The sequence below is a fragment of the Pseudopipra pipra genome, chromosome 11 (assembly GCF_036250125.1).
Source record: "Pseudopipra pipra isolate bDixPip1 chromosome 11, bDixPip1.hap1, whole genome shotgun sequence".
Classification (NCBI taxonomy): Eukaryota; Metazoa; Chordata; class Aves; order Passeriformes; family Pipridae; genus Pseudopipra; species Pseudopipra pipra.
This window is the reverse complement of record NC_087559.1, coordinates 6,276,131-6,292,350: the sequence shown is the minus strand read 5'-3', so window position 1 is coordinate 6,292,350 and position 16,220 is coordinate 6,276,131. Positions and strand designations below refer to the sequence as shown.

Genomic DNA, 16,220 nt, shown 5'->3' with positions numbered 1-16,220 from the left:
GATCTGCAAAGTTCATTATCTTAAGTTAGGCATCAGGTGCTAAGGACTACAGGAACCAGAGTAAATGATAATTTCACTAACCTATAAAACATTTTAGAATAATGATTTGCAGCTGTCTGGGGGCTTTAAGCTTGTCCATTTTTTTTGTGTGTGTGTAAGGGTTGACTGTGTTGAACAAACAGCACAGTTATATAACATTAGGCCAGACATGAGAACTGGTACTCTCTGTCTATTTTATATTAATGTCGAATGAGAGGTTGGTGGAGCTTGCCAGGGTTTCATATTTGCTGGCAGCAAGTTACCCACATGTGTGGACCACATTTTTATTGTTGCCTTAGCCTATTTCAGGCATAAATATTGCTGCCTAGCAGGGTGTGATCCTGTTCATTGCTGAAGAGCTTTTCTTTTAAGAAGCAAAATATTAAAAGGATTGAAATGCTGTAATTGTTCTAATTAAGACTCTGAGATTTTGTCACGTCTGTCGTGGTGGAGGAAGAAAGGGCAATAAGCCATCTAAGGGCTACCCTTGTAGAGCTGTTTCTTTTTGCATATATTAATCCTACTTTTGGGTGTGGGCTGTTAGTCTGGTCTCTTAGGGAAACAAGGCTTATGCAAGCAGGGTGTATGCACACATGAACACACAGCAGCCCTTCCACATCTTGACCACGGAAATGTGGTGGAAGGGCAGAGGCAGTGAAGATGAACAGAAGTTCCTATAAGTTTCTTGAAAATATGTCTGTGAGGGGGAGAACAAAGGTGATTAAGAGGTTTGAGGGAAGGCTTGTAATAGGAACTCACAACAATGGCTGTAGAATAGATCTCAAGAAGAAATGTGATGGAAGTCCCTGCTATGGGAATATTGCTGAATGTGGCTCGGAAATGATTTGGCTTCAGAGAATCTGATGGCAAAAACAAAATCTGTGGGAAGCCAGGCTCCTTTTCATTCCAATACCCATGAAATTTCTTATGTGGGTTTTGTTCTTAAGTCAGGTTGTTGTCAGACAGACTCCAAAAAATGCAGGGCATCTCATTAGGACCATCTTAGTGCAACAAAGGTGCTGCTGCTCTGCTTGTTGTTTGTGGTGCTTGGGTTTTGCAAATTTTCAAACTCTATTAAAGTGTGACTTAAGAATGTTTAGGCCCTTATCCTGCAGCCATCCTGGAGAGGAGGGAATCGCAGTGGCTGTGCAGGTCCCACTGACATACATCCAGAATCTTCCCAGGTGTTTTGGATGCTGCACATCTCATGGGGCGTGTGGGGAAAAGTGAAACTGATAATCCCCGTCCAGCTCCGACCCTGCTGAGCAGGACGTGGAAAGCAAACACCGCTAATGCCGAAAATCAAACAGCAGCCATGAACAAATTTTCTCTTTGACTGAAATGCTTCTAGCTAGGAGATAAAAAGGGGGTTATGTCAAAAGCTTTCCTTGTTGTCTTATTAACAGCTGCGTAATTTTGCCGCTCATTTACAAGCATTAAAAAGCAAAACTTGGAGACCGTATTTGAAAGCTTGTTTTGTTTGGTGTACAGCTGGATACAGAGCATTTCCTTTTCTCTCTTTTAACAGATTTGAAACAAATGTATTGGCTATTGTTTCTTTTTTTCCCTATTTTTTTTTGCCTAGATAATATAAGATTATATTGCTTTTCATTTTACACTGCAAAGAAATGATGCCATATATCTCCAGTTCAACAATGATGCAGTAGCATGGTGTATATATATCTTCCCATAAATATATTACCACACATTACTGTCAAATAGCTGGACTTTTTCACCCAGTATTAAAAATGAAATTTAATTGCTACACTAGAGTTGCAAGACCCTGATAAATAAGAGCCATGCCTGACCTTTATTGTGGGGCTCTGAGATGCCACCAGGGATATTGCTCATTGTCCAAGATGACAAACTTCCTCTGAGATTTCAGTTTGTCAGCTCAATGTACAGCAGTGACATTGATTTCTTCTCACTGCCATTTCCTGCCTGAATAGATAACAAATTTTCTGTGGCAGGTGTCTGTCAAGTTTAGTTTTGCCTGGCAGATTAACTTAATAGACTCATTTATTAATCATTAGTTGCAACACAGTGAAGCAGACAATACTCTTTAACTCTTGGGATGTTGAATAGATGTACCATTTCAGATTCCTTTGTGTACCTTGAATTTGGGTTTAATAAGCCATTCATCTCTTTACTGAATGTTTTTAACCTGACATTACTCAGAGTAAAGATATTGGCATTAGTTAAGCATGATCTATTTCGGGTATCTACTCCTTTTCATGACAAAAGGTGAATTAGTACTTTCTGAGACTAATAATTTGATACATGAACTGCAAAACCAGCCTAAATGAGGGGGAAAACTAACCCAACATGCATCATTTTTGGAGGAGAAAGATAAAATAGAAGAAACCAGATACTTGGAAGAAGATTTAAACCTGGGGTTGACCAGCTGTCAAAGAGGAGGAGATAACTGCAGAAGGCTTAGGAAGGGGCAAAGCAGACCTGCAGATACAGCTGAAGGGCAATTCTAGGACAAGGTAGTGTTTTCCTAGGGACCCCTTTCTCTGAGATGTCTGGAGATAGCTACTCAGCCTGGAGGTAGCAAAGTCAGGGTTGGTACCAGAGGTACGTATGGGACAGGACATCTCAGAGTGGTGAAGGACAAGAAAGAATTTACTGGAGAATTTTGAGGAGGAAGGAACTATAAGAGAAGGCATAACCTTGGAAAGTGATGTCTCCTGTTGCGAAGAATCACTGTGTTCATGATGAAAACTGACTCAATGTTAGCCCTGCACAGCCCCCAGAGCTGATGGAGGCAGATGTTTGCTTCTTTTCCCCATGTGTTAAGAGGGTCATGAGGTGTTTATCAGGGCAAAATCTGTAAAGGACCTGGAAATGCACAGGCACTGATGGGGACATATGACAGCAGGAATGAGCCTAGACAGAGGTACAGGCTGTTGCTGTACAGAAGAACCTCATGTTACAGGCAATGAGAAGAGAACCACCAAGTTTCTCCCTTGATTTTAAGTTGAATTGTGGTAGTTCTTCACAACCTGCTTTTAATTCTCAAGGGAGCTTGCTCAATGGAAATCACCAGGAGACATTCAGGGAAGTTTTGCAGCTGATGCCCAACTGCAAAACCCTGGTTGGATGGAGCACAACTGTTTTCAGCTCAGCATCTGCATGAGTGTGCATTGCTGACGATGTTTTTTTGCCAAGCTGCGTTGCTGGCCTTGGGAACGTGTTTCTTGAACCATCCTTATGGATTTCTTGGCTGAGTGTCAAACCAAGAATGTCCCTGCACTAGATCACACTGCTTATTGCTCTTCTAGGCCACCCTGGTAACAATACATTAACCTCTCAGCAGGGAATGTGATAAACAAAGTAAAACTGCTTTAGTGAAACCAGTCATTTAATGGCAGCGTACATAAAGTGTCCGTAAAGATTTGTAAGTGTAATAAGCTGCAGTTCACTGGGGGAACAATAACTGTTCCTAATTTAGCCAGTTGAGGAACATGCCAACCCAATTTGCTTGTGTAACATTATGTTGTTGCTTTTTGTTGTTTTTTTTTTTTTTTCTTTTCCCACCTCTCCAGATTCCTTTCTCTCTGGTACAGTTTCCCCTCTGGGAGTCATTAAAGGTAAGTCCTCTTTAGTGATGGAAATATAAGTTACACAGTTTGCAAAGGCTTTCCATGGTAACTTCTCTAATTTGATTATTGCTATTATGGGCATTTCCAAGAATCAGTAAGTATGTGCCAACCTACCTGTGCATGTGAAGATCATTTGCCTGAATATCTGAAACATAGCAGGGAATATTTAACCACTGATCTGTGGCATGCAGGCTAAATTTTACTCCCAACGTGCCAGAAATTTTATCATCGGCTCTAACTTTTTTTACTGCTTAAAAAGAGTGGCCACTGTCTTGTGTTGTATGATTTATTTATTATATTTTTTAATTTTCTTTTTTTTTAGTGTTTTGCTCTTTAAGGTAAGAGGAAATTGTGAATGATACAGAGAAAGCTGTTTGAGACAGGGTTTTGTAGACATGGAGAGATTCTCAGTGTATTGCTGAAAAGCTATTTTGGTTGACTGCCTATAGTTTACTTAAAGGTCATTTAAAGAAGGTGTCATTGGATGATGTTTTAATAGAGCAGTTGTTTGGAATGATGTGCTATTCTCCCACCAGCTGGTTGCTTTGTTTATCATGGTCAGAGTCAGGGTCTAGATTTTTGAGCAGAGGTGGGATTTGAAGACATGGAATTTCTCCCTCCCTCTGTTTTTCCTTGAACTCACCACAGACGATGAAGGAAAGGTTTTTTCAGGTGCTTTGAGATCCTAGGTTGGAAGCACAGAGAATTATTGCAGGTCATTAAAAGCATTGCAGCAAAATATAATATTATAAGAGAGGAGCTGGGGAGAGAAACTTTCTTCTTGTTAAGGGTGCTGGACTTCAGAGCAAGCTCAGCACTGAGACCCAAACTTGGTGCTGGTATGTTTTGTTGGGACAATAGATTTTTCTCTCCCTGTGTGTCTCTAGCTTGGGGTGGGGGGAACAAGCCCAGAGTGTGAATGTTTGCATGTAGAGGCTTCAGGCAGTCCAGTATAAAGATGAGTCCACAGGCAGGAGGAGTGTGGAATACATCAAGAGCCTTCACAGAACTGAGCGGTGTTTCACAGAGGATTCTGTAGGTACTTTGTGAACTCGGCTTGCTGTGGTGTCTGGGTATCATCCCATTGCACAGGGAAGCTTGAGCTGCCTTATTAGGAATCTGTTTCCCTGCCAGTGTCTAGGAATGGCTTTCTGTAAACTCTTCAGCAGCTACACTGGCTCGACCTGCTCATAGTTAGTGCAGCAGCCACGTTTGGGAGCAAGAGGTGGCAGAGCTTGAAGAGAAAAAGTGCAGTGTTCTTGCCAAAACCACATAAACCAGCACCATTGTGTAGCTGGTTTCAGAAAGTAAAGTTGTTTTAATTAATATCCACGTAGCTGTGACAATAAAATGTATTGTTTACATTACAGACTTTAAAGAAGACAGTTTGAATTTAGCCAGCTACAGGAGTGAGTCACTTATGATGAGGCGTCATGTTTAATCTAAAGAGGTCAGTGCAGATCTGAAGAGAAACAAAACCGTGTCAGTTTGTTCCACAAACCTATTGCAATGTATTCTTCTACTGGGGAACCAAGAGTAGAAAACTGCAAAAATCAGTCTGGCATGCTCCAGACACTTTGGCTCAGCAGAGGGAGAGAGCTCAGGGTTTGTCATGGTCAAAGCCAGGCAGTGAAAGCAGAATACGTTTTGTTTATCTGAATGAAGCTCTTAAAAATTGTCAGTACAACAAATGACAAAAACCATTATGGTCCCATCAACAGGCTGGATGTGGCCAGTAGCATCAATGAGAGTGTGGCTCAGGGAAAGGCTTCTCACGGGTGCACGAAGAGAGCGTGAAGAGACAGTAATTATGAAGGACTAGGAATGCAAAGGATGAGAGAAAAATGGCACGAAGCCTGAACAGAAAAGAGTCATTGAGATGATGCCTGAGGGACCATTCTGCACTGTATTAATGGGATTACTTGAGAAAGTAACTGCAGGAGCAGTTGTGAATGATGCGTGTGGGCCATCTCACAGATCAGAACAGAACAAGTGCTGTGGCTCTGTCATTTTTAAAACCACTAGTACAAAGTTGCATAAGCTGATGGAAGATAGATTCAGTCTCACAATTCCCTGAACAAGCTAATCACCATAAAAATGAGGAAAAATATCTTTCCACTATGAAAGGACAGTTAGTGAGGTACATGGAAGAGAACAGTTTCCTTTTCTTTCAGATATGTGCTGGCTGCAACCAGCAGCAGGGTGTTAAGTTGAAAGAAACCTAATAAAGGCTTGTCATAGGTAGCAAATTGGGTGTTTCTATATCCCATTTTCTCTGTCTACGTTGCTCCAAGCTGCTCTAGTCATTCCTTATGCTTCCAGCATGATTTAGCCACGTAATTTACATGCACAGTTTTCTCCTATCTGTGAATGTGGGCCAGCTGTCCTGTGTGAGAGTAAACTTGCATATCATGCACTAAACTAAGTTAGAAGAAGAGAGAGCATTGTATAGATCACTGAACTATAAGGTTACATTTGCTGTGGGTGCTGGCAAAGGGGGTATTGCAGTAATTAGCAAGAAACAGATACTGCTTCAAATACAAGTCTTACTGCCAGTGACTCGGGTGAACATAGAATTTAGGAACAGTTAATAGACTCCTTTTTTAGTTCACAATGACTCAGGAAACAACAGTAAAGAAATTATGGTGCTTTTAATTAAAAAAAAAACAAAATAACTCCCCTTTTATTTTTGGATGTAGGTAGATCCACTGCTATAATGTGTGCTTAATGTCCTTTCTCTTCCTAATTCTCCATTTTTCTATATTTTATTTGAGGTATAAATTATTGATGTAATTTAACCAAACCAAAAGGGAGAAGGAAACTGCTATGGTGTATGAGATTTCAGGACAGACATTGTAATTTTCTGCTGGGGTGAGCTAGTGTACTGCTTCTCTGTCCTTTTAGCCCAAGCCTTACAGCTAAAACAATTCTGAATTTTTCCCAGAGTTCAGGGAAAGAAGGGGTGTTTCAAATCTCATTCACTTCCTGCTACACCAGCCCTCAGAGGAGCACCATGGTCGAATACCACTGTGACAGTTTGATCAGGTTTAGGTTCTTTTATGTGGGGCTAATGCTTTTGATCCCATCTCAAAACCAGTTGGCCATGAAGAAAGGCAACAGAGCATAGATGTAGTGTGCTTCCCAAATGCCAGCCAAGCACAGTGCCTCCCATATTAGTTCAGGTTTTGGAATAATGTTTTAAGATACAGTCCCCTTGTACACTGCCCTGGAATTTCCAGGGTGCCTCTGTAACTTGCTTTGGAAATACTATATGTATGTTCTTCATTGTGGGAATTTCACATTGTGGGCTGTGTATTTGGCATGAAATTGTTGTGGGTTACACAGAGTCTAGTGCAGCTCTTGCTTTCACCCTGATGCCAGGGCTGTGGAGTCTCTGCTCAGATGACTACAGCACTGTGGAGCCCATCCCTTCTTTTTGTTTTGTTCTGGTCAGGTGTTTTATTCAGCACTTGTAATCATCATATCTGAGTTCTACCAGCAGCACATAGGTGATTTATCATTTACTTCATGTTTTAATCTATAATTCTTGTCTTTTAGACCTAACTGAGAAAAACAAAATAACTTTAATTTCTGCTGTGGAGGTATTACAGAAATACAGGGCATCAGGTTTTTTTTTTTTTTTTTCCAATAAAATAGAGTTTTAAAACCCTGCAGAAAATCAAGAGCCTCTGGTTAGGTCTTGAGTTCAGAAACATCTTGTCAAAAATGCCTGTTTCTTATGGCTCACTGGAAGTAGTCAGCTCCTTCAAAGAACAGTGCTGTGTGTAAGATAAACCTGTCTCAGGTGAAACAAGACTCAGTCCTCTTGGGTTTTGTATTTCTGCATGTTGGCTGCGCTTCAGAGCCAGCCTCTGAGAGTTACTCAAATGCAGCTGTACGTGGAGAATGGTCTCTTTATAGACCAAATGTATTGTATGTCTGGAGAAAAGGCTTTGGTAGCCAGTGAGGAGGGAAGGAACAGGCAGGACTGGAGGACATAGGTCTCAAATGAGTAGGCTTGAAAAACAAGGGGTTTTTTGTTTGTTTAGTTGGTGGGGTTTTTTTAAGGAAAACAAACCTACTATCCTGGGAACCATTTGTCTTTTTCATTAGACGTGCCTGATTCTAAGACAAGACACTTGGATGTTCCTAAGACTGTGTAACATCGGGGTCAGCCAGTCCTGCCCCTGCACACCTATCCTCTCCGGGAGGGCTGGCACAGGCTGTGCTGCTCCACTGGCCCAGGAGCTGCTAAGAAAGATAAAAATCTTGAACTGACCATGCTCAAGGTGAGGTCTGGCTCTTCTGGCACTCAGTAGGGCCAGAGTTTCTCTCTTTGTCTCATTGCTGAGCAAAACTTACAGCTCTTAGACTTTCTGCACCTCTAGTGATCCCACAAGTTTTTTTGTCACTGGCTTTAGCAATAAGATAATTTTCTCAAATCTGTAGGTCTCACAAATTAACAGATGTTTTACAAAAAGAGATATTTGGTTGGACTTCAGGGGCAATAGCTGGAGACAGGTTGCTGAGATATGTGGGCAGGTCTCCCTTGTGGGTTGCTGTGCTGTAAGATGCTGAACAAGCAGAGGAAGGAATGCTTTGGTGGCTTCTGGAGAAGAGGGTGAGTGCACATGGGCACATTTCCACCCTGTGAAATAAGTGGGCCATTGTAGCAAAGAGAATGGGGAGAGTACAGCTGTTCCCCTGTGAGGCTGAGCAGGATCTAAAAATTGGTTGGGTCAGAACAGAAGTTCCTTGGTTTGGTTCTAAACTGGTTTCTGCCCACGTGATGGAGAGCAGGTTTGGGATTGGATTTAGGTCCCCTGTTTTCTGTTCAGGTTCATTTGTCACCCCAGGCACAAGGCACTTGTATTGAGGGGAAATCTGCTGGTGAACTGAACCACAGGTCTACCTGAGGGCATTGATACATGAAACCGTTTGCTTGGTTCTCTTGGTTCCCCCCTTCAGAGAGCTCAACTTCTAGGACCTGGGCTAGGCAGTACAGGGTGTCTCAGCCTCACTCTTAGTGGTCAGTGCAGATATATTTTGAGACATATCTTGAATCTTGCTGTGCAAAGACTGCTAGATAGCTTTCTGTGGAGAGTGAAGACTCTAATCTTTCTTGGAGCTCATTGCACCTGATTTTTAAAGTTAATAAGAATGAAAAGCTTACAGAATACTTCTGCCCAGGCAGCTGGGGTTCTCAGCAGTAATATACGTGTTTATAACTCCACCATTGAAACAATAAACCACATGCTATTTCCCTCCTAAAATTTACAGTCAGATCTGTTGCTGTTTAAGAGGGCAAGTAGAAAATAAAGGAATGTAGCCAAACTGGGCCTTAAATGGCTCTTTCCCTGCTGTATGGGTAGGTGACCCTTTTCCTTTTTTCCTGGAGAAGCAGTCTAGTGTTTCTTTTCTCTGTGCTCAGCTGCATGTAAATCAGGAGTAAATGAAACCCAGGCCCAGCTTTAAACCCATTTCCTTGCAGGCAGTGTGGTAAGTGTTCTACCATACCTTGCTCCCTCTTTGAGTAAGGGTTGGGCTGATTTAGGGATTAAGTCCTAATGGTTAAATAACCCTAATGTGTCTGCCATTTGCTTAGGTGCTGTATCAGGAAAACATATTTCCACAGGGCGTTTGGAGGCGTGATGTAACGTGCAGCGTGTGCATGCCATTAGCATAACGGCTGCATTTTTCTCACAAAGGAACAATGTACCCAACAGCTGTTCAGCAAACAGCCCTCTCTTTATTAGTGGCACAATAAGTGTCATTCACGCAGTCTTGAGGCGCAGTGGAAGGAATGCTGCACACCATCTGCACCAAAGAGAGGGAAACAAATGCAACCCTCACTCACGGCACTGCAGGCACGTTTGGGAGAGTCAGATGGTCTTGGGTCATCAGTGCAGCATTTAAAACGGCCAGAGGAAAACAGTCAATAGATACAGAGCCAGATTGTGACACTCTTGGTCGTGCCTAGGCCACAAGTGGTTCTCTAGAAGTTGCTGAGCTTGCCAATGACATCTGGAGACGTTTGGTAGAATATCGAAGTAATCAGTGCAAAGGGCTCACCATTTGATTTGGGCGCTCGCTTCTTGATGAAGAACCTTAAAAGGCTCATAGAGTTCTTCCATGTAATTTATTCACACAAGCCCATGAAGCACAGATTTATTAGCAGGTAGTAGCAGTGCAGATGCTCAAGGAAAACTGTCCGAACTTTGAAGTGATTTTTCAGAAGTGTGTTTTCCTCCTCAGACACACACATGGCCCTTCGTGCCATGGAAACGGAGTGTGGCTGTTCTGCCTTGCCATGGGAACACTGTTTGGAAGACATTTTCTTTAACCAGGCTTTTAGCACATCCATTTTGATTTACATCCAAATGGGTCACAGACATCAATGCAGCATTATATGGGCAGAAGAGGGGAATGAAATGCTTTTAACATGAAAAATATGCTCTTGCATGTAGGCCAACTTTTGTTCTCTTTCAATTTATCTAGGATTTGGGTGGGTTTAATTCTAGGACCAAAATCAGTGCTGGCATAAGTGAGCACAACTCCATTAGTGCAAATGGAGTCTCAACATTTATGTCAACAGTGAACTTAGATCATTGAATTTTTCCCATGTTTGGGCTTGCATGTTTCCTGCAAGATAATATACACATGTACTTGCACATATGCTGCACATATGCACATAAAAATTCACTGGGGAGGACGTTTGGCTCTGTGCTCCATGTTTGACTTTATGTATAGAAACTGCAATCAGCTTATGAGTTTTTTGCTTCTCCTGTAGCTAACGTGCCATGCATCTGTGAGGGTCAGCCATGCAGAATGCCACGTTGCAAGTAAAATCTCTGGTAGCAAAGGCAAACTTGAAAACTGCTTTTCTTCCCTCAGCTTACAGGACTGCACGTGCACACAGATCCATGTGATTAGTTTGCACAGATTTTTCTCCCCCCTGTTCTCGTGAAGTTGAACACTGTCTTGAACAGAGGGATATGTAGAAATACTAGAGATGCTTATCACTGGAGTGAATTGTAATATTTACTCAGCTGCAGGCCTCAAGTTTAGTGCGTGCCATGAGGTCTGCTTGCCTCTTAGTGCCTGAAGAATATCAAGGCCAAGGCAGAGATGTCTCATTCTCTGTGTTGCTTCCTGCAGCACTTGGGGCGTTGGGCCGGTCATCAGGTTTGAGAAGTGTGAGTATTGCATTTTCCTCTGGATTACCATTGCTTAGATACCCTGAATATAGACCAAGACCTGGCTGTGTTGGGAGCACAAAGCTGACAGCTGATTTCTGCTCCTAACTTCTACCATAAATGTATGGCAAAGGTGGCAGGCACACACAGGTAAGGAGTTGTGTGCACTAGTCAAAGGTTATTGGCCATCTGGAGGCCACGTGTCCACAGCACATGAGGAGTTCACATTTGTGGGCATCATGTACGTCCGTCCCGTCCCCCCCCCCCCCCCCCGTATTTAAAGACAGCAGTAATATTTTCCTTTTTGCTTGTTTTCAGATTGGAAGGCCTTAGGTATATCCTAAGAGTGACATTTCCAGTGCTCCCTCTGCCCCAACAAAATGAGGTGTCCTCGTGTTCTCAGTATCAAAAGAGCTAAATAACATTTGTGGTGAGAATTAGAGGACACTGGCCTATAGAACAGTGTGAAATGGGATCACTAGGAAGAAAAGTAAGGCTCTGCCCAACTATAAAACATGACCCTTCTCTGTGAACATTATCCCTGTGAATAATTGGAAATCTGCATTCAGGCTTCCTGCTGTGTCCCATCCCCTGAGGCCACACCCGCTGTATTGCTTTACATGGTGCAGCAAAGCACAGTGAGATTTACATATATATCACATAAAAGTGTTTACAAAAAAAATTAGCATGTGATTGAGCTGGGAAGCTGCAGAGGGCCCCAACTGTACGAGTTTCCATGTGCTTCAGCCAGAAGATTTATTTCCAATTTGTTATTCATAAGGGAAGAGCGAGAGATTGGGATGGGGTCCTTTGAAGTGGAAAACAAAGTCTTCTATTCAGCCTTCAGCTTAATAGAATACACATGACACAGGCTTGGCATGGCGGCTGCTTTCATGTAATGTGCTCCTTGTCGTTCTGCTTTCCTAGGCTGTGAATACTAGTGGGAATGGGTATTGCCCTGGAAAAGTCAGGTTATCCCCTGCAGCCTTCTGCAGGAGGAGCACAGTGTGAGCAGGTAGGAGCCTTTTGGTGATGGTGGTGGGGAACCCAGGCTGAGCCAACTGTTGCAGTTGTGTGGCTTATAATTCCCGTGCTGTGTTTCATATTGTAAGGAGAGTGGTGTCATTGCTGGGCTTCTGCAGGCATTACGTGGCCGCTTCTGCCCTTTTTGGAGCTGCTGAGCCGTGGCCTGTGGGCTCTGAGCCTGCCTCTGACACCCATCCTCTGCCTGACCTGAGCTCTCGCTGTTATCCCCCCGAGTGGAAGGTTCTTCTGATTCTGTGCAGCATCTGGGCTGGCAGAGTGTGATCTAGGCCCTGTATCACTGCAAATAACCAGCCAATTCTGTTCAAAGTCTGTGTTTTTCGGATATCTGTATATGGATCCTGAATTTCTTTCCAGGAACGAGGCCCTGATTTTACAGTAATCCACAAGTCTGTAATAGCTTCTGTGCTTTGCCCTGTCTTAATGGTGGTAAAACCTGCTCAGTGCAGCACAAAGGCAAGAGCTTTCAAAGAACTTACAATCCCGACTTACCACGAAGCCCTGTCAATTAGTTGGCCCATGGGCTATGAGAGGAAGCATGTGTGACCTTCAGCACGTCATCTTGGCCCGTAGCATTGTGTGGTTAGAAAGAATTTGGACCAGAGTCCTGCTGGTCCTCTTGGCCCTGTGACACTTGTTCCTCTTGGCTTCCTCCGGGGTGATGTCCTCGTGCCCTGCTTCTCTCTTGCTCTTCTGAGTGTTCAGGTTTGGAGCTCTGGGTGAATCACTGAAATTGGAGATGGAAAGAAATGCGTGAAGTCATCTCATCCTGCCCTTGCCAACGCAGGATTATTCCCCACAGTACAATCTTGAGTGCCTTCTCCAATCTATTTTTAAATGACTCAAAGGAGAGGGCTTTCCTCTCCTCCCTGGGGAGGCTGGCTCTGCGGTTCAGTAGACCTCACTCTTGGGGAATTTTCTTCCTGTTCTCCAGCCTCAATTCTCCTTTTCCCTAATTTAATTGAACTGTTCCTGGCTCCACCCTTTTAAACCATTTTCCATATTGCATGATTGTTGCAAATACCTGTTGTCAATTTGCAGGCATAATGGATGGGAATTCATCACCGTGTGCCTTGCTTGGCAAAGGCTCTTTGTGCAGAGCTGCACTGGGAAGCCAGGCTTTATCAGAAACTAGATTTCAGAGCTACATGCCAAGAAATAAGAATGACCTTTTCCTTCTTCTTTGGACAATGACATTAACATAAAACCCCATCATGATTGAGAATAGGCTGGGCTTCTGGCAGAGCCACGAATGTCTGTATTAATGGGCTGATTTTTCTCTTAGTCCTCCAGCAGCTCTTCCACAGTGCTTTTTTTTCATGGCAGAAGTAGCTGCTGTAAGTTCTTGGATTTAGCTGTAGAGGTACAGACCTTTGGAGAACGTTTAATGAAAAAATACAGTAATTCTGTTTTTTATCAAGTGGCTCCAGCATTTAAGTTTCTAAACCCTGATTTTCAATTTGAGGTTTTTTTAAGCACCTGAAGTGTTTTGGAAAGGGGTGTTGAAGGTGGGATTTATGCTATTACAACACCCAGACACTTTGGAAGGTAGTGCTGTTTGTCTTAGGGAGCACTGTGTCCTTCATCCAGCAGGACTGAGTTGCGAGAGAACTGTGTGTCCAAAAGACTGTAAGTTATTCCAGAAAAGCATATTATGGTTTTGAAGAATTATGAATCCCTATTTATTTATTTATGAGATGAAAATGAGTTTCTGCTGTGGGTGACGGCAGAATAGCATCCCATACTAAAAACACCAGGAAAAGAATGGCTAGCATTAAAGAGACTGGAATCTCTTTAGTGCTTTCGTACAGCAGAACTGCAGCTATTTAGCTATGGCAGGGTACCAAACAACATTGTGGCTGGCCATTGTTGCTTGAACAGTTTGATTTTTAAAACATTCAACTGAAATATAACCACCGGCCAAGTTGGAATAAGCAAGTCACGAGGACAGTGTGTTAAATGAAGAGTCAGCAAACAAGGGAAGAGTTCTCCTGCTCCAGTGGAAAGTTGCTGTACTGAAGACCAGGAGCCCCAGAGCAATATCTCAGCCTAGCACAGCTACCAATTGCTTTTAAGAAAATTTTATAGCATAGAAGTAATATGACTTTAAAAAGAAGGGGAAGGCCTCAGCTATAAAATAAAATTCCTGATTTCTCTGTGGTAGGCCTCAGAAGGGCCATGGATCCCATCCCGTTTTGCTCAGCGCTGATCCTCACATCATAAACCAGAAACCTCTCCTCCAGAGAGCTTCCAGTGTTAAGTGTTTTAGGAGATGGGGATGGGGGGGTGGAGCAGAGTGGAGGAGGAGAGAACACAGTGACCATGGCTGCCATAGTACAACCATCCCAGCTGGCCTTTGCTGCTGGCACCACTCGGGCTCATCAGACGGGCTGAGGTGACTCCTGAGAGGTTTTTAGGAGGCACTGTTCCTGTTGGTGCTTTCAAACGTGCGTGTTGAAATGCTGCTGTGAGCTGAGGGGTGGCAGCAGGGTGGGTGGGAGCCGAGGAGAGGAGGGTACGTGGTCCCTAAGGACGCCAAGTGAGAAACAGAGACACACCTGCTTTGGGATATAAGGGGAGTGATAAGAGTAATTCCTGAACGATGGGGTTTTTGGGGGAAAGGGATGGGAAGGGTTGGTTTAAGAAATGTAGGGGAGCAAACAGGACTTAAATCTTGTGGTTCTGGGGACTATTCATTTTAAGTAGGAACCTTGGTACATCTGAGCTGAGCTGATGCTGGTTTTTGCATGCCTCTCCCCCCTGCCCCGCTCAGTGTTTTGCTTTGCGTTGTTTTATCTGCCAAAAAGAAAATAAATTCACAAAATATTTGCAAAGTTGCATGGCCACAGGCTTAAATACATACATATGAATTCCCTGAAAGCAATTTGCTTCAAGCCCTCAGTTCCAGACATCTCTCTCACTCCATCTGCTCGTTCAAGTACATAAGTTCCTTGGGAAAAATCACTTATTACATCACTAAAAAATGCCACAAAAATAGCTTTTCACTTAAGTTCCCATCCTCGGAGTTAACTCACATGGGGATCAGATAGATTCAAACATTTAATAACTTTTTATTTTCCTTTCTCTTTAAACACAGGATCTCTGGTCATGGAAGCAGGGTCACGTGGTGGATTCTTGGCAGTCAGCAGTCTGTGGAGCTTTTGCAGGTGCAAAGGATTATATGTTATACTGGGAAAGACTAAAGAAGAAAGGGAAAAATGTGCAAATCTATTAAGTATAGCAGAACAACATTCCTTTGTAATTCAAGTTTGTTTAGAAGAAAACGGACCAGTTGTTGTTTGGAAATAGGAAAGTCAGCAAAGGAAAGAGAAGAATTAAAAAAAAAAACCTCAGCCAGGGTGTCTGTTTGAAAGACAACCAATTTGTTTTTGACAAATTTCAGTTATTTAAAAACCAGGGGCCTGTCAGTCAGGCTTTGTGATTATTTCAAAGTTGATCTGGAAAATCCTCATCCAGGAGAAACTTTGCTTGGGTGGGGGGGTTTGTGCAGCTGTCCGCTCCCAGCACTTCCCCAGGGGCTGAAGTGATTGCAGTGAGAGGCCATGATTCACCATTCATGTGACAGCTCTGACAGCCATGTAGATTAACTGGAGGCAGGAGAGCAGAGGAGAGCACTGCTCAGCCTGGAGGCAAAAGCCTTCCACAGCAAAAAAGCCCAGAGGACACAACATCTGGGCAGTCTCCAGACACTAGAACAAGAATAAAGAGTGGCAGAGTACAATACTGCACTATTTATTACCAATCGAGCCAGAAGTTAATTGAATTCTTCAGTAGTCTTCTTGCTTGATTTTAGCCTACTGTACTTGTTTCCAAAAAAAAAAAAAAAAAAAGAGAGAGGAAAAAAATCAATTAGTGACTCATCAGTATAGCTGACAAGTTTGAGGGAGGAGAGACTCAACTGTCTTAATAGAAAAAACAGATTAGTAGTTAAGAGATGGATAGCCAGAGCTTTTCCCCATGGAGCTAAAACACATTTTGAGATTCCAAACCAGTAACAGAATATGTGGAAAAAATAAATCCTGTTTAAAGAGAAATTATAGCATTTCTAGAAATAGAGATTATCAAAAGCAAAGCTTGTTCTTTGATAACTTAAATTCAGAACCATTACATCGTATGTAACTTTTTAAAAATAAGTTGTGTTATGGGAAATGAAGTATTAATAGCAGCAGAATTCCTGCAGAGACTGAGGCTTCATTTTGAAGGGCACTGAAACTGCACAGCTGAGGGAAGGGACTGTGGCTGTAGCTGCACAGTTTAGTAGGTTGGGTGTGTGAGCAGTGAGGGAATGGTTTAGGTAGAACTGATTCCATTT

The 16,220-nt window shown here is 42.8% G+C and overlaps 1 protein-coding gene across 2 annotated transcripts in view; it reads left to right on the top strand.

Annotated features, from left to right (window-relative positions):
• Window positions 1–16,220, top strand: part of SLC25A26 (solute carrier family 25 member 26) — an 84,413-nt gene that overhangs the window by 55,457 nt on the left and 12,736 nt on the right. The window contains exons 6-7 of one of the 2 annotated variants that reach the window (XM_064667249.1): window positions 3,591–3,635; window positions 14,985–15,054. In XM_064667249.1, coding sequence (XP_064523319.1) covers window positions 3,591–3,635; window positions 14,985–15,054 — 115 coding nt within the window. The remainder of the gene's footprint in view (window positions 1–3,590; window positions 3,636–14,984; window positions 15,055–16,220) is intronic. The other variant, XM_064667250.1, reaches the window with a different exon arrangement.